The sequence below is a fragment of the Ciconia boyciana genome, chromosome 14 (genome assembly GCF_034638445.1).
Source record: "Ciconia boyciana chromosome 14, ASM3463844v1, whole genome shotgun sequence".
NCBI lineage: Eukaryota > Metazoa > Chordata > Aves > Ciconiiformes > Ciconiidae > Ciconia > Ciconia boyciana.
The window spans coordinates 8,322,501-8,340,942 of NC_132947.1; the positions used below are offsets into that span (position 1 = coordinate 8,322,501).

An 18,442-nucleotide genomic window follows, 5' to 3' on the forward strand; every position below is an offset into this window, starting at 1 on the left:
AGTGGTCGTGTATCTAACATCAATATATTTTTCATATGTCTCTTCTACCAACCCCACCCCAAAACCCTGAAAACCAGTTCCTAACGCTTATTGAACATACATACTGCCATAGCGCCTAAAGAAACTGTATGATACAGATCTTGCCCGTATCTGCTCTAGCTATGGTGAAGGATGCACCAAGAAACTGTCCTCTCCTATGCCTGGCTCTTTTAAAAGCCACGCATTATGGCTGGAACTTTTGTTGGAATCGTTGCACTTTCTAGTGTAAGGTTATGCCAGTTTGTCATCCTGCCAGTCCTGTTTTCTGTCTCAGTCAACCGGGATAAACACTTAGCCCTCCTTTTTCTTTCCCTATTACCACACCCCTTGCTTGTAACTGGTATAGATTACATCAGAAATTCCTTGCTGAGCCAGCTCTGCTAATAATTTTTGTTCTAAATCACACAAAAATCTGTGAAATGTAATCATGTCCATACTTCGGTCCACTGCAAATACCCGGAAGATGAAATTAAATCTTGCAAAGAGTAATCCATCTCTTACTCGATCACGCCAGGACTAACCAAAGAGCCAGAGCGATGGTTTACTGTGTTTGTGTGAACTCACGTTACATGCTGAGGCCACGGGCTGGGAATCTGCGATCTGCCAGTCCAGATGGGATTAGAAATCACTGTCACGTATGAAACGTCTGGCTCTCAATGAAATTATCTTTGAGGGGTAGGTTTATAAAGACACTTTCAACACACATCGGAGAGGAGTAGAAAAGGGGCTGTATGTAACTGTACAGCTGAGATCAAATTCAATTATAGCTGAGAAAGCTACATTTGCAGCATTTTCAGTGAACTCTTTCCCTCAGTGAGCACCACGCTGGTTACTCAACCTCTTCAACACAAGAGTTTATTGACTTCTGCAGACTGATTACTACCTAGGCCACATTTTTCAAAAGCAGAAGGTGGCACACAACCGCGCAGACGCCACTGCACGCCCGGCAGACACGTTTCTAAAATTACCATGACCACTCACACTGACGGGATGACTGTGCACACTGGCAGCACCACAGTGCCCCATTGCAGCACATTCTGCCCATGCGTGCATGCAGATTGTGATAACCACGTGCACAGATACAGCTAATCAACAGCAGGACTTCTTCTCCCCTTAGCATGGACCTCAGGCCTCTGCTTTTGAAAAACTGCTCACTTATGTCTTCCGATGCATTTTTACCTAAATGGCAGAGAGAGAAGTAATTAAATTTAACAGAAACCAGGCCTTCCAAATGAAGATATAATTTTTGAAGCCACAATTTCTATTACTTTTTATTACCTTTACCTATGTTTTATATGGCAAAGGGTCACAGAACAGATTCAGCTGCTAAACTGGGTGGCTTAGTAAATGAAGCCAGCTTCTGCAGAGAAAAGCCGAAGGAAGTTAGAAGACATGAGTGAATTGACTTTAGAAGCCAAATTAAGTTTTGAGTCACTGCTGACTCAGGTAAAACTCCAATTTAATACACCACCTCTAAAATATAACCTCTTCTAGATAAGGCAACAATAATCAACTAGCCAAATACACTCAGAAGAAAAAGGGGAAATTCTGAGTAAGAGTACAAAAACGAATCATTATTCTCATAATGTTTTTGTTATTGTTTTTGCAGATGAATGTGAAAGCTCTTAGGACTCAATTAAGTTACCACAGCCAATAAAAACAAAAAGCAAAATCAGGGCAGATACTTTCCGCCCAGACACCATGGTGATGGGCACATTAGAAATGAGGTAGATTAGATAGATGAACTAGACTGACACATCTAACTGTCCTCCAGTGCACTCATTTGTTTGACAGCCTGGAAAATGCCAACATTCCTGGGATTAAATGAAAATAGAAAATTGCATTTTCACTGTAAAGTATACACCGAACTTTGCTATGTCAGTTTGTCTTTGTTAAAATAAACCAGGGCCCAACCACGTCCTCCCAGAGAGACCCAAAGCACAATAAGATAAATGAAAGAGTAACCAAGACACAACCAATTGAAAGCCCTTACGTTGCTACCCTTTACCCCAGGATATTAGTGGAGTGATATGACCCGCACACACTTTGATACATTAATTTTTCCTGAGCTCAACACCACCAAAAATGCTAAATTGCCCATCTTGCATTGCGGTCTTGATATCATATTTCTTTTCTTCATGATGTCCAGCTACTTTACCTTTATGGGCTGGTCAAACAACTTCTGTTCTGTGGTGCCTTTTCTCCCCACTTTGTTATTCAAGAAAGTAAAAGTAAACAAAAATCTTGGATATAAAAATTAAAGAACAACAATAACCAGAGTGATTCTCCCCAGAGGTTTCTGGTCTAGGTTACAGACGTATTGGTGTGGCTTTTGCATCAGCTCACAGAAAAACACATGCACACACAATGACACACGGTTAGCACTTGTGTTCACATTCAACAGCTCCATGTTTTTCCTAGCACCAGGACATGCGCTCAAGTACAGAGCTAGATTTGGCAGTATGCAATTTGGCAATCTCAGAGCCGGATCCTGCTCTTGCCCACTCCAGCTTTGACAGAAGTGCCGGCTGCAGCCTGGGGAGCTGTGCGACATCCCGGTGGTGTCAGGGAGAACAGAATCCAGCTCCTTGTGACAGTTTTCCCCATGCAACATCACAATCAGCCAAACACATTTGTAATCTACTGCAGCTGGTGTTTCTATAATTGATAGAGATATAAAAGCCCTTTTTGCTAAAGTTGTACTTTTGTATTTTTTTTTCTTGGGGGAGTTGTGAGAAAGCAGCTACAAAAAGCAAGCTTTAAATCTCAGATAATGCAGCTCCCCTTAGAAACCCAAGCTTAAAGCAAGTAGTTATGAGTTTTAGCGATGCAGAAAAACGGAGCTAAAAACAAACATTTATTTTACTTGACGTAGCAAAACAGTGGATTAAAAAGTTAAATCAATGCGCCGTCTGAACGGTTCCTGCTGTAGCTGCAATTTCAAATGAAATAAGAATGTTATAAAAACTCGCGCATATTAGGCACATTTGGAAATGTCTCCTTGTAACTGTTCTTTAAGTGTTCTGTCTATGAGCACTAACAGGTCACTGCACAGGAAATGCAAAAATATGTTACATTTTAATCAGGGCATATAAAACACTGTCTAGAATGTTACATTGCCCTTGGGAATCTGTAGTAAGTAGGGGAACTTTTACAAAGTCCAGGTCACTCTCCCCATTACATCACTGTAAAAAAAAAAATTATTAGGTTAAATTATATAGATGTCATGTATTAGAACTTTCCCAGTTGTAGGATGATGGCTAAGAGATTATTATTTCCTTGGAGAAACTCATAATCACTCCCTTGTTCCTCTGTACATACTTTGTATATTGAAAATAGTGCGTTTTAACTGAATCAAAATGTTTCCAAATAATTATAATGAAAGAGGACAAATATAAAAACGAGACTGTTCATATACTCACTCTAACAACAAATTTCAGCACTGTACCCTAACACACACACACACAAATTGAAAACCTGCCTGGCTATACCTCATAGGTGATAAAAAATGAAAGAAGGGGTTTTAGCAGAGATGTTTGGGAATGATTAAGGTAAAATGTCCCTAATCCACACAAGTGGAAACCCAGATGTTGATGGCATCATAACATCCCTCTGCCCCCCCGCAAACATTTCTCCAAATGATTTACCTCTGTTTAATACAAATCAGAAGTCTGTAAAATCTCTAATAAGTTCACAGAAACAGTGAAAGAGTAATGCAAGGGTGACTGTTTTCTAGATTAACATTCTCAGGATTTTAGTTATTTAATGTACAAATTTGGGAGCTGACACAAAACTCTACAATATCCTGAAAGCGACCTGCTCCGCTCTTGCTGATCCTGGTTCAAGTTTTGTCACTGGCTTCCAGATAGAAAGATTCAATTTCTATGAAAAAGCTCCCATCGGGCAGCCAATGAAATATAAAATAAAAACCCCTGCCCCAAGTAAAACAAAAGTCAGAGCCGCAAGGGCCCAGCGCCTGCTGAAGTAAATGGCAGTTACTCACACTGCGACACAGGGATCAGCCCTTTGCAATTTGCATGTTGCGGCATGAGAAGAGATCTCAGACTAACAGGCCCTTTTTATCTAAACAGATATCTGTGGTTGAAACTCCTGGCATTATTCTTTGTGTTTTCTCTGAGCTGCTCGCTTTTGTACAACAGCTTCTTAACTGCCAGTAATTTCCACACTTTGTTCCGGCCTACCTGTGGCATCACGCTCCCCCAGGCCCTGTGCCACCCCAGCCTGCTGACCAGGCAGCTCCCACAGCTCGCCACACTGATACCTCACAACTGCCCTATATATATTATTATTACACATTCTATATGGCTTCCACGAACCTCTCAGTGTGCTGCCTGAACTCTCCAATACGTCTGTTTAATTCTTGCCAGTCAAGGTGTGGACCCGAGCCTTGCTGCCCGCATCTCCTCCAGACTCCTAGCAGGGAATCAGGACTTTCCTCGTTTCGACGGTGTTTCGCACCGGCCTCGCGACCACTCCTGAACTGCCTGCTCAATGCCTCAGGGACAGGACATTGCCACTGCCATTTAACAGATGGAGGGGGCACAGCTCTGGCAAATTTTAAGTGTATTTTTCTACTTTTTCCACACAGAAGAAGGTCCCCTGGGGCTGAGCACCCACCTCAGGAGCGCCAGGCCGGGCCCCGCCGCAGCCTGGAGGCTCCTCAGGCCCTGCGCTCCCGCCACAGAGCCCGCAGCGGCCCTACAGATGGTACCTTTTCTCCCAGCTGAGGCAGACTGATTTCCTGCACGCATCCATCCCCCGCCTGCGATGAAGCCAGGGCCCAGCCAGGCTTTTGCAAAAGCAAGCTGAGGAAAGCTAGGAACTGCACGTGTGGAACCACACTTATTTCCACCCAGGTCTTAATCTAGACAGAAACTGTCAGATGCATTCACTGCAAGAGCTAATGCTGAAAATCATGCTCTACATTGACCGGGCAGTGGAGCCAAGTATACATTTTTACCACCGTTTTCTACAGATATTTAATAATTTTATGCTCTCTGCTCCTGTCCTTACCCCTGCTTGTCCATGTTCTGCTTCCTAAATTTTCCTGCTTCCCATCTCAGGGCCTGGGCTCCAGCTAAACACACAATACAGACCATTTCCTCATTCTCCTTTGACTGCTCAGACCCATCACTGTCCCTGCAGCAGGGAAAGCAATTGTCCTACTTATCCCCAGCTAAAACATATTTTAAGGGAATGTAATTGAAAAAGAGAAACAGAGAACAGAGCATGCGTGGTGGAGATGGCACGTCGGAGAATGCTGTGTCACCTTCTAAAAATTCTTTGGCAACAGCAACTTTTAGACTTTATAAGTCAGACAAATTTGGGTGGATTTTCTCAGGGAAAGCAGAAGTTATCTCTGAAAAATGTGCACGTCACTGCCAGAAAGCACAGTGGTCCCACAGCTTTGAAATAAACCCTGATGTATGTCTTTTAATTTTTTGCCAAATAACATCCTACCATAAATTTCAGGAAGAACATTTTAAGAAAGGAAACACAGATTTTGATAATGGAAATGGTTGCTCTAAGCAGCTCAGAACTGGAAACATTAGAATCAAGCCTCTCAACAGAAAACCCCAAACAATCTGGACTATAGGAACTGTTGCGCCCATAATATAGATATTACTGATGCTGTGCCTGGGGCTATGCAGTACTCCAGCATCCATACAACAGTGCTCTCAAGGCCTCCCTTGGTTTTCTGATCTTTTCGAGATCTTTCCCCGTTTTTTTTTCCCCTTTTCGTTATCACATAGCTGAACTTTTACTGCATTAAAGGGCTGCCAGGCAGGTAAAGGTGCTTGAGCCCCGGGGCAGCAATGTTGGCTACTTGTTCTGCCCCATCCACAGCACATTGCCTCTCTGGTTCAAACAATCCATCCGGCTAGAGGGATCATCAGACAAAAACAATGACAAAAATCTATAATTCTGAACACAGAAAAGGTTGATGACTTGGTCTGTGTTATTTGAGCTGTTTTTTCTCATGCACAAGTAAAACAATAACTGGCCGAGACTGCAAAACCCAGGTCTGAGTCCCTGATTCAGTCAGAGGGGCCCTTGGCCTTAAATTTAAGTGCAGACTTAAAAATTGATAGGAACTCCTTTTTAATCATCGAGTATTCAGCTGCTCATTACTGATATACATTTTAATGATGTGCCCTTAAATTTTGGTCTGGTCTTTAAAACACAATTTCCTCAAATTCAATACAAAATCCATTTGTGGATCCAAATGGTGAAATGAGGCCCTGTAATTTTGTTCAAGTGCTTTTTCAGTTATAAGGTATGTTTGAAATATAAAATTGAAGGAGTTTGCTATGTCAGGTGACATTTTGTTAGCTTTTGACAAGAGAAAATATTTAATACCCTCATTTTTTTCCTGCTCTGAATATTAGTTTAATTGTCACAAATAATTAAACGCTTATGAGTAAAAGACATCTTCAGACATTTTGACAATACGTATTAAGAGATGCTTTAAGGGAAATCTGCACAGATCGGCTTTTATTTGTTATGCTAAATGATGATGCATCCTGATTGCATTTGTTCCTTATTTGTGTGTGCAACAGGAGACGTACTGTGAATGATCTGTAAGGAATAAAATGACAGTATTTGACAGGCTAGGAAATGTCTGGGCAAGGATACAGGATAAGGAAGCCTAAAAGGGCATTGTTTGTGGAGGGGCAATGGGATAGAGACACTCCCTTCAATCTAAGGCAATGAAAGGCGTCAACAACTAAATTACAGTTAATAACAGTAAGAAATAAACATAAATTACGTATACAAGGCTCAAGCTCAAGGACTTTGGACCACTAAAGATATATATTATTATATCAATTATCAAAGAGAGACAAATTCCCATCCTGGGAATTTGCATACGAACTCTAATAACCTACTATTCAGAAATAGAGGCAAGCATTAATTTCCACATGAAAAGGAGCCATGGGAGAGCTTCCCAAGTTCCCAGCTCCAGAGAAGAAAGCCCTACCTGGTGATTCGGCACTGAACGATCTGGCCTCTGTTTGAGAGGGTAGCAGGTGGTCTCCCAGGTATGGCAGATTAGCCCTATATTACCTAAGATTTATTCTGAGTTCCTGTCAATATAATGGCTGAAACGACCATTCCTGAAAGGTAATATGGTGTGAAAATAAACATAAACAATCCTTAATGAATCCATAGGCTATTACTTGCATCATATTTCTTCTATAGGCAATACATACATCTCCACTTTAGAACAACAACACTGCCCTTGATCGAGGATTAACAATTCCTGTTTACACCAGAGAGGGAACTAAGGAAGGTCCATGGGAACTGCTTGGTGCTAAAAGCTTTTGAAAATTCAGGTCTCTTTAGATGCCCACGTAAGGATTTAGTCTCTTAACATTAGAAGCTGACTTACAAAAATCAGAGCCTCAGACTTTATTACCAGAGATTTCCAACCACCTCTGGCAGTCTGGGTGGAGGAAAACGTGTATGTCTTGTTTAGTGACAACTAGACCAGGTTTTTCATATTTCTCAGGGGAATGCATTATATACTGTCAGAAATACAAAGCTAGATCCCAGGTCTGACAAAGAAATGTAGACCAGTATATGGGGGGAAAAGTAACCGTAACCAAATTCTCTGGACCTTTAAGTTAAAGAACTTAAATTATTCTGCTTAAAACTATTGCCTACTAAAGCTTCCTTGGCTTGTTAACAGAGTTAACAGAGCTCTGCTTTCTTCGACTGTGAGTCCTCCCACTTTTGGGAGCTCCTGGACATGAGCAAAGTGCCGCCTCCTGCGCCACGGGGAGTTGCACGGAAGGGATGAAACTGCCTTTCCAGCTCCCCTCCATGGCCGATTCCCCGGTGCCCCAGCTGGGCTGATCCCTCTTCTCACCCCAGCAATAGGCATGTGGATGCCTTGAGCCTCCAGCCCGGCTTTCTCCCCTGGAAGTGCACTGACGATAGAAATGGGATCTAGTACCTAGAGCAGGGAATTAGGAGTAAATGCTGTTTGACCTTGAGCAAATCAGCTAATACCTCCTGGCTTCAATTTGCCTTTCTGTAAAATGGGGAAAAAAAATTCTTCTTCACTGGGGTTATTCTGAGGAGTACATAGCATTAGGAAGAAAACCTTGGAAGAAAGGTGCTAAGTGTGAAGAAATATTACTCCACTTCCTAACAAAGCACGCATATACGAGCAGGAACCATGCAGCTAATCAAAAGCACTAGAAAGCTTTTAATTTTTTTAGCATTTAATGCTACAGATGATCAATATAACTACTTAGCTTCTTTCACCTTTCACCTGTTAATTTAATGCTACTTGTACTGTGCTTATAAATGTTATGACATGGCTGAAAGACACATAAAAAAAATTAATTTTGGTAGACCAATACACCAGCTAGCATAAGGTTATGTTTCTTCGATACAAAACGGTACATCATGAAAAGATCCAGCTCTTTTCTGTGAAGTCCACTCACGCTGCAGGAAGTAAATGAGTTCCTCCTATATGTACAAAGAAAATTGCAGGCCTTAAGAATTGTGGCGGTGATTCCCAGTGTAGTTCACACAAAACTATTTATATATGGAAAATTCAGAGTAAAATCTTTCTACCAAAAAAAAAATTACTTCTGTCCAAGTGGAGGGTGAGTGATAGAAACAGGCTTGTTGTGTACACATACCAAACTGCACCAATGTGCAGATTTTCATTCCGATCTCCTCTAAGCAGAGTTTCACTAGAAAAAATCTTTGCTATGAAGGTATTCCAGAGAATTCAATTATTTTCATTAAAAACAAGAACTATGCACTGCTCCTTTTTCAATAGAAATTCTGCACTGATTCCACATAAACAGACCAAATATCACTTCAGCAAAGTTGCTTTGGGAATACTTAACAGCATTTTTTAAGTTATGAAAGCAATATTGAATGAGATTTACTACAATTTAAGATAAGTGGGTCTTAATTTTATATGAACAGAGAGACTTAAAAAGCAACCAGAAAGAGTTCCGATTACATTGTGCTGGAATATTAGGCCTTGTGCAAAATTGCCCCTTTTCTCTTTTACATGCACAAAAACAAGTACAACAGGCTTTTCAATTAAATGAGTCTTCTGAGAGAGATGCAGGAAGAGCCAGAAAGCTCCTTAAAACTTTATTGCTTTTCATTTTTGTCAGGTAGGGATGTGTATTAAAAATGACCTGTTCTTCCCAGTACACAGTCCTTCCTGCAAGTTTTTTCTTCCTGTTTGACCTATCAATTTTAAGAGTTTCCCAAAATGAGGATGGAAGGGTTGATCTGGATTACTTTTCCCCATATACTCAATAGTTTTGCTTTTCTATAGCCATCTAGAGCTGAGGATGCTTCCCATAGTCTCTTTAGCATCGTGAGTAACTTTAATGAGCCTCAGTATCATTAGACGATAGCAGTTTACAGAACGCAGGGAAAAAAGACACAGACAGCAATAAGATACAGCTATAATAGATACAAGCCATGGAGACGAAAGAAAGAAGTCAGCATCTCATTTGCATTAATACAATAAAAATACAGCATTAATGTTGCTAGTTGTAAATTTTTTTTCAATAAAGTTGAGACTGATTATATCTGAAAAAAGGCAGGCTGTGCATTCCTCGTAGGTCTTGCAAGTGTTTAGGCTTTAAAGAACAGTTACTGGCTATTAACTTTCTAGATTTAATTGCCACTAAAAACAATCTCCACAAAACTTAAATTGAAAGCCACTCCTCAAGAACTGATGGTCTGATCTCTCAAAACTGCTTTGTTTATAGCAATACACATTCAGAGCTACTATTCACGTAACTCCACTCCATCATTATGTTATGTATTTTGTTTACTGGTGTTATGTGTGTGTGCGTATATAATTATATACGCAGACACATGCACCAGTTCATCATCAGAATAAGTCAAAAGCAATATTGCCCACCTTGTTTATTCAAAAATCACGAAGCACACCCTCAAAAATCAGGAGACTAGCTGAAAATTATGAGATGTTAAAAACAGTCACTTTGAGAATCATGGCATTTTTCTGCTGGCATAAGAACTCTTAGGCTGCATGTTTTCAAGCTCCTTAGTTCTCCATAACAAGGAGTTTAAAATAAACTTTCCTTTTAAAATGCATATTGGGCACTTGCATAATCACCAGACTCCAGGAGCTGGGGGTTTAAAGAAAATGACCACTAACAAAGGACTTTCAGTGGACACAACTCCTAACATCACAGGAATTTTAACATTTGGGCAAATATTGGTGGAATAATCAAAAACTGCTCTAAACAACTGAGCTTTCCAGCTTGTGTCAATAAGAACGGTGCATCTCTCTCCCAGGCAGGCGCTTGTCTCTCCTTTTTGCAGGTATGTATATCTGCATACCTGACGAGGATCTATTTCCAATACATTTAGGACTGTTTGTTCTATTTAACTGTGGAATTTTACCAACACTTGGGACCATCGGGTGCTGCACGTTATAAACTATGTATTTTTCACAATCTAATCTTGTCATTTTGAAGCTATTGTTGTGACTTTCTTTTTCCTAGGGCAAAGGGGGAAAACATTTCTTTTAGGGAAACAAAGATTCTCTTCATTTTTCTAAATGAAACACTTAATGCAACACTTAGATCATACGACCAGTTTTTCCACTTCTTTTTGCCTGAAAAACCTCACAAGGTAACAGATGAAAAGCCAGCAACAGTTAAAGAGGGATGTGTAAATCTAATGGGAAACAGTGTGCTTCTGTAATGCATTTCTCCTTGAAACCTTAAAAAATACACCGTTCGCTGTCAAGGTATTTCTGAGTTGCAGAAGCCATTATTATAACATGGTAAAAATGACTCGGTGCCAAGATCCAACAGCCTCAAGTGAGAGGTCACCTTAATGAGAAAGAACTGATTTTAGCCCCCAAAACTACACGGAACTTTTAGGCTTCCGATTTGCAAAACCATCTTCATGCATTTACTTGAGAGCTGCTGCTCATGTGCACAACGTAACACTGCACATTAAGAAAGGATTCTTTAAAAGACCGTATCATCTACTGGTATCAAGAAACAGTGTTTGATAATTAACACAGAGAATGGAAACGTGTTTGAGAAGTGAAGTTACCCGAGCAAGCAAAATATCTCAGTCATACGGACTTTCGAAAAGAATAGCATGCAATCATTAGTAACACAAGTTAGAAGCAGAACTCTCCCTAGATTTAAAGCTTAATGGTAGAATCTGGTCCCTCTTCAGAGGCAAAACATTAGTTAAGAAACATGTATATTTAATTTTGTAGCTAAACAGCCCAGTCTTACATAGACAGTCTTTACACAGGCCAGTTACCCACTGAAGCAAAGTGCTGAGTAAGAGCTGCAGAACTGGACCCACTCTCATATAAATTATTGTAATTAAATAGGTAATGAAAAATCACTGCTCTTGCACGAATGAAATGTAAGACTTCAGCTGAGACTGTAATGTGTTTCCAATTGACTCCTGTATCAGATTCGGAGACAGATGAAAATGTCTCTCTGCTTGCATGAGCACGCTTTAGAGGTAAAACTTTGCAAATATTTTCATTTTGCAGACAAGAGGGAAAAACAAAGGCTTATTTTAGCAGTAAAATCACTAGGATCCCCCTCTTTTAAGGCATAATATGGTACACACATGTCTCAACCCGAGAGGCATTAAATAGAATTTGAATCATTTTACTTTGCATTTGCTAATAATACGTCATCCAGTAGAAGAACCAGGCCTTATTCTCCCCTCCACTAGCTGACATGATATTTTTTTTACATTTGAGCTCTTAAGATCTGCACAATAGCTTAACACAATAAGTGTTTAGCCTCTGGTTCCAACTGTAATTGATAGAGTACAGTTCCATTCCCTCTGCTGCTGCTAAGTTGGGAATTGCAGCCACAGCAACTGACAGCTTTTTTTTTTCCCTGAGTCTGGAGTTGCTCTCTGGGAGTGATGTCCTCATCGGGATGGGAAGTAAAATGACGGGAGAAAGGCTCACCCTGCCCTGTGCTATGGAGGAACTCCAGGGACCTCTTCTAGGGGAAACAGTTACTTGAGGTGGGTGCTACTAATGAGAGCAAAAATCAGGAGGAGAAAGTGCCGGGAGGAAATACCAAAATCCTGCCGTTTTGAAGAAAATGGGCTTTTCGACGAGAGAGCACAGAAGAGGGAGAGCATTTATGCAAAAGAATTTCTGACAACGAACATGTTTTTAAAAGTGCTATAAAATTGTGTAATTTACTGATGGAAACATCTTTTATATCACAGTCACAGGGGCTGAACTCCTGGTGAGTCCCGCTCTTTATATAGTGATAATATACTGTGCTTTGATATGTGAGAGTAAAATAGAAATAAGGAAAGAGTAACTAAAACAAACGTGATTTCAGATTGTCCCATTCAGGCCTGAGTTTTGACATGGGAAAAAATTACATAGCAGCTTCAGGCTTAGTAGCCGATTCCAGGATTTAACGCAGATGGCGACTAATTTTGGTGCCTCTTTAGTTGCAAAAGTACCTATTTTGGAATATATTTAATTAACCAGGATTTAAAGGCTCCTCTTATTTGTGAACACCTTGGCTTTTTTGTCATCTGTCAGCATCGTGATGTGCACAGTAACTGAAAGGTTCTGAGGCATGAGCTATTTAGGTGGTTTTGATGTGCACTTGTTTTCTGGAGGATGTTTAAACAAAGCAGTGCTGCCATTTCTACAGTTTCATTCAGTACTGCTTGCTTGGAACCTGCTTCTATTGCCCCTATAATAAAGGATACAAATAATACCCAAAAAGCCACAACGCTCTTGGTTATTAATACATGTATATACCATTTCCTTTCATCACAGAAATATACATATCAGACCTAGCTGGTCATTTACTCTGCTCTCTGAAGAAGCAGAATTTCACTTTCTAAATATGTTTCTGTTTTAAATAAACTTTTACTACTAAGGTGCAAACTGCAGCTTTAAAGTACTGACTGCTAACCGTCTTCTGTTTGCTGCTCTATGAGGACTCTTCCAAAACCAAAACTGTGTTATTCTACAGCTCCAATAAACAAAATAAATGCGACTGATATCTGTTTCTGCTGTACTTTTCCAGAGCTTTGGTTCTTAGATAGTCTATTGGAGCTGAGAGAGAAAGAAAAGAAGAAATACAAAATTGCAGACGGAAAAGGCGTTAAGTCCAGATTCCTCTTTGCAGGCTTTAAAAAAGCAAACTAGCAATTCATGATCACAAAATAAAATATGCACATTTAAACAAGCTGCACGGGAAAGGGGAGTTTAATCCAGTGAAATTGTGTTTGAAAGCTATTTCATACCCCTAGGAATAAAATCTGAATAGCAATTCTGCTTTGCTCCCACCCTTTTTCCACCCTTCTGTTAATATATTACCATTTGTTATGGAATCGTTACAAGACTTCTACCCCAGAGGTGGCTGCATTTCATTGAAGGATGAAGTACTTTCTGGGCCTGAGTCTCTTCTTACTCGCAGGAGCAGACAGTACTCATTGCAACTGCACTGATGCGGCTGGTAAAGCTATTTTTTATTTGCACCTGAGCAAAAGAAGAATTAGACCCACAGTTTGTAAAGCCCTTTGTGATTCATTTGGGTGAAAGCTACAACACAAATGGGTTGTTTATTGTAAACAGAAGTATGATACTAAAGCAGGCACTGATATAAAGAGCTGTAACTCTCTGCTTCAAGAATTATCGAAATGGAAATGACGATCTCAAAAAGGAATGACGATTCAGAAAAGATTCGGCCCTGGAAAGATCAAAATGCATTTGACATAGTTTCAGTGTTGATGTGAAATAAAGTGTCTTTAAAAGTGTAATTTGAGATCAAAAATCCCCATCATCAAACATAAATAGTGCCCCATTTATCCAATTACACTACCTTGTTTCATTACAATGGTCTGTAATATATTTCTTAGGAATACAAGGCTTAAAATTAATAATAGAAAAGGACAAAATTGCCATGTATATTCCTCTAGATAGATTTTCATCTAGCAGCAGGACTTCACTTCTGATTCACTCGCTGGTTCTCTCTAACCTTTACATTATTCATTAATCAAACTAGAAACCTGCTTTCAAAGTCAGTGCATGGTAGTAATTATTTACAGTTGTGCATAGTATTTAATTCTAAGCAATGACAAAAGCAGGCATGTCCAGAATCATAAGGCTTATCATTTTTCTTCCGTTGGAGGTGAACTATCTAAAGAAGCTAAAAGTTGCAAACTTCTCTTCAATATCTCTGCTGCCATCAAGACAAAATGCAGTGCAACTGATACCTTTGAACTTGTACAACTAAAAATAAATAAAAGTGAAAATTAAGTAATATATAACCTATTAACTCCTTTAAGTAAAAGGAATAAGGAGCTTTGCTATCAGCCTTGATTGAGCGATTCATTTCTTATTGCACAGTCTGTCTACTGTCACTTTGAGGTATTTTTCACCATACAAAACAGAACCTCAGTACTATCCCCGAAAATGAAAGTCAGTTTTAAGAACTACATACAACAGGCACGTCTGCTCTTTGAAACCCCCCCTACCCCCCACAAACACACAAATACAACTTCAGAGCAGGAGAACTATTGCAAATGGATAAACCTACTTCAAATCGGTTACGCTGGATGAAACTGGACTGCATTTGCAGTATTTTGCTCACCTGAAACAACACTGATCTGAGGACAAATATGATTAAAGAAATGCACCCCTAAAGAGCAATGCACATTTTATAATGAGAATAAGAAAGGAGAGATGCTATTGTGGTCATTCAAATTTCTACCTCATCATTAAGATTCTCAAAAATACTGTAGCATTCTGGATAAAAACATATCTTACTGTATTCCCAGCAGGGAAATCCCGGGAAACAACAGCATGGGCTTTGCTCGCAAAAATTTACTTACTCTGTAGCCTATGTTTCAAAAAAAGAACAGGGTGCCCCTTCTACAAAAAGATACTACAGACATTCCAAGTGAAAATTCTACTTTGAAAACAAAATAAAATGAAGCCTCATACTCCTGACAGAGAGAAAAAAGGAGCAATTCTAGCACTGTCACTGTGATGATCAGCATCCATGAAAAAACAGCTATTTATCCTGCAAGTTGAAAACGTTAATGCCTTATTCAGATATAGCCTCTTTGTGAATAAAACAATAATAGCAACTCATCAGAGAGTTCTTCCGAATACATATATATATCTATGCATTTCTAGCTTAACTATTATTTATGGTTAAAGGGGATCTTTGCTTGCCAGGAATCATACTAGCAACCTGCACAGGTACATTCATTGGTCACGTCCCAAAAGACTCTGCCTGCATACCATTGTCCTACACCTATATGAATAAGGCAAAATAGGTAAGTTTATAGAAGTTATGCATGTCCCCGTTTCTCTGAAATAACATTTACCTTTGAGTGAATCCCAAGCACTACTTTTCAAAGTTTATTCAAGTATGCCACTAAACTTGCCCATACATTTTGTCCCACATATAATATGCTACACCTAGAAGATATTCAGAAGGGGGAGGAAAAATTAGTAAACCATTTTTAAACTAAAAACATAAAACATCAGTTTTCTTCAGAGAACTAATCTGATGAAGGACACAAAGAAAAAAAGAAGGGAAAAAACCCGCCTACATTAAAAGCCAAACAAGATAATAATTGTGCATGTCTGGCTAAGAGAATCTAGAGGGCAAGCCTTACGTCATTGGCACTTGGGTTACCATGGTGAGTGATTTATTGATATATATCAAGAATGAATAGATCAAAGGCAGCAAGATGACAGGTGATCAATCAAATGTCAAATCAAAGCTGGCAATCAACTGGAAAGCTGATTTTTCAGTGGGTGGGTCTGGCAGAAGAAAAATGAACTTCCATATTGCGCTTCCCAGAAACAAAACCCCACCACACTATTAAAAAAAAATAAAAAGCAATTAAGCAGCCTGAAAGAAAACTCTTTGAAAAGATTTACTATACAGGCCCACTCATCTGTTTCTTTTTCTTGGCCCCCAAAAGAAAAAGAATACCCTACAAACGACAAAACAAAACACTTCCAAAGTTGCAAACTATTTTCTTCTTTAAAAAAAAATAAATTGCAAAACCACTTGGCATGTGCAAATACATAAAGTCGGCTACAAAACAAAAGAAGGATTTGATTTGAAAATGTGGATTGTCTTCTAACAGTCAGAACGTTTCATTTTATTTCCTGTTGTAATTTTCACCACTGATGATCAAAGGCTGAACTTCCCCACCGGGTTCATCAGCAGAGACAGTCCCTGTACTATTTCAGGCATACACAACGCACACACCACACACACACGCACACACACACACCCGGCCAGCATTGCCACCAGAAACACGGCGAAATAAAAGATTAAACACTCCGACCCACCTCGCGAAACACACGTTTTAAAACCAAAAACCACCGGGGGGGGGGGAGGACAGAAAGGGGAAAAAAAAAAAAGAAGACTAAAGCGGGAAGCAAATGGGAGGCTGCTTTCGGTTCGGTAAGGGAAAGGGGCCGGGGGAGAAGGGGAGCCGAGTGGAGGAAAGTTGGGGGGAAAAGTTTAGCCAGGGCAGGATGGGAGCTCGGAGCAGGAGGCAGCGGGGACCGAGCGCGGTGGGAGCGGCGGGAGGGTGGAAGGGGACAGCCCATGTCAGAGTAAAGATCTTGGCAATAAGGAATGAAACTGGCTCCATAGAGTTACGAAGGGAAAGGGAGGGGGAGGGGGATAAATAAATAAAGATCCAGCCCGGAAAAGCAAGGGTGACCCTAAATAATAATAAAGATGGGGGGTAGGATTGGAAGGAGTGGAGAGACAGAGGCTGTGTAAGTGGATGGCTTCTCCTTACCTGCAGCCCGTTTGGGTGCTTGCTGTTTCCTCCTTGGCATCGCTCTACTTTCTCCAATCTCACTTCTGTCCCCAGATCCGAGAGCCCTGAGACGCTCCTGAGTCGTGTTTCTCTGCCTCTGCCTCTCCGCTGCTTTCCCCAACACCCCCCTCAAGCCTCCCCTGCCCCCCTCCTTTCCACTTCACTGATAGGAACCTGTTTGGTTTTTATTTTATTTTAGAGATCTAGGTTTCTTTCTCTCTCTCTCTCTCTTTTTTGGTTGGCTTTTTTTTTTTTTAACTGTTGCAACACTTGCTTTGCTTTGATTCAAACATCCAAGCTCAGGAGCAAATGAAAGGCGCCCACAGTGCCAGAGGACAGTAATAAATAAATAACAAAATAGATACGTATATATTAAAAAGGCAGCTCTGGAAAGGCTGTGGGGCTGGCTGCTTCCTCCCTTTCCTCTCCTCTCCTCCTCCTCCTCGCAGAGCTGTATGGCGGAGCGGTGCCCGGGTGTGCGTGGTGTGTGTGTGCGTGCGTGTGTGTGCGCGGAGCGCTGCAGGTTCCGTGCTGTCAGATGCCAGGCAGTGAGTGATATGGGAGAGGACAGGGAGGCTGGGGATGGAAGGAAATCTGGTATTCACACACACACGCGCGCACACACACACACACACACACTCTCGCACAGGCACACGCGCGCGCGCACACACACACACACGCACAGGCAGGGCGAGGCGATGCCAGCAAACATCGATCCACTGAGCAAACTGAACATTAACAAACTCCTCCTCCGCGACCTGATGACAGGATGAAATTTACTCCGCGCAGCCGGGCGGCAGAGCAGTTTATTAAAGAGACAGGGCGCGCCGCCGACGGGCCCACCGGCACCTGGGCGCGCGCGGCCCCACCCGCCGGCGCGACCCCACGCGCGCCCGCCCCGCGCGCGCCCCTTCCCCCCCGCCACCGCCCCCCGCCCGCCGCGCGCCATCCCCACCCACGCGAGACCACCCCCCGCGCCCCCGCAGAGTTTGCCTCCCGGGGAGGGCGCTGCGGGCGGCGGCGGGAAGCGGCCGGCAGCCGGGGGGGGGGGCGGGGGGGCGGCCCCGAGGGCGGGGGGGGCTTCGGCCGGGCCGGCGGCGTCCCCCGGCCGCTTTCGCGCGGGCGAGGCGGGGATCCGCGCGTCGTCACTCGGAGCGCGGGGATTTGGGGCCGTTGCCCAGGCGCGCGTCAGGGCTGTGGGGCCGCGGCTCCCGCCGTTCTGCTGCACCGCCGGCTAGCGCCGACCTGCGAGCGGTGCTGCTGCAGGTGTAAGCGCCTGCGGGGCCGCGGGAGCCGCGGCCTTTCGTCTTCTGTGATCTTCTTCCTCGCCCTAACGCTCATCCCCCTGTTAGGAGCGGCGGGGGGAATCAGCAAGTAAATGCAAAGTTTGGTGAAGTTCGGGTGAAACCCAAGGCTTCATGCGAGGCCCTTCTGTCCTAAGAAAGCACTGCACCACCAAGGAGCCCGGGAGAGCGGGGTTAGTATGTCGTGCTCAAGCACCCTCTGCTCTCCTGTTTCCCGCCGGCACCGGGATTTTGGGGGA

General features: G+C 42.0%; 1 protein-coding gene across 6 annotated transcripts in view; it reads right to left on the bottom strand.

Moving 5' to 3' along the window:
* Positions 1 to 17,031, bottom strand: part of TSHZ2 (teashirt zinc finger homeobox 2) — a 233,335-nt gene extending 216,304 nt beyond the window's left edge. For all 6 annotated transcript variants that reach the window (XR_012045178.1, XR_012045177.1, XR_012045176.1 and 3 more), the window contains exon 1: positions 16,879 to 17,031. Coding sequence is in view for 2 of the 6 variants with exons in the window: in XM_072879526.1 (XP_072735627.1) it covers positions 16,879 to 16,918 (40 nt within the window). In the remaining 4 variants the exon portion in view is untranslated. The remainder of the gene's footprint in view (positions 1 to 16,878) is intronic.
* Between the last annotated feature and the right edge of the window lie 1,411 nt (positions 17,032 to 18,442).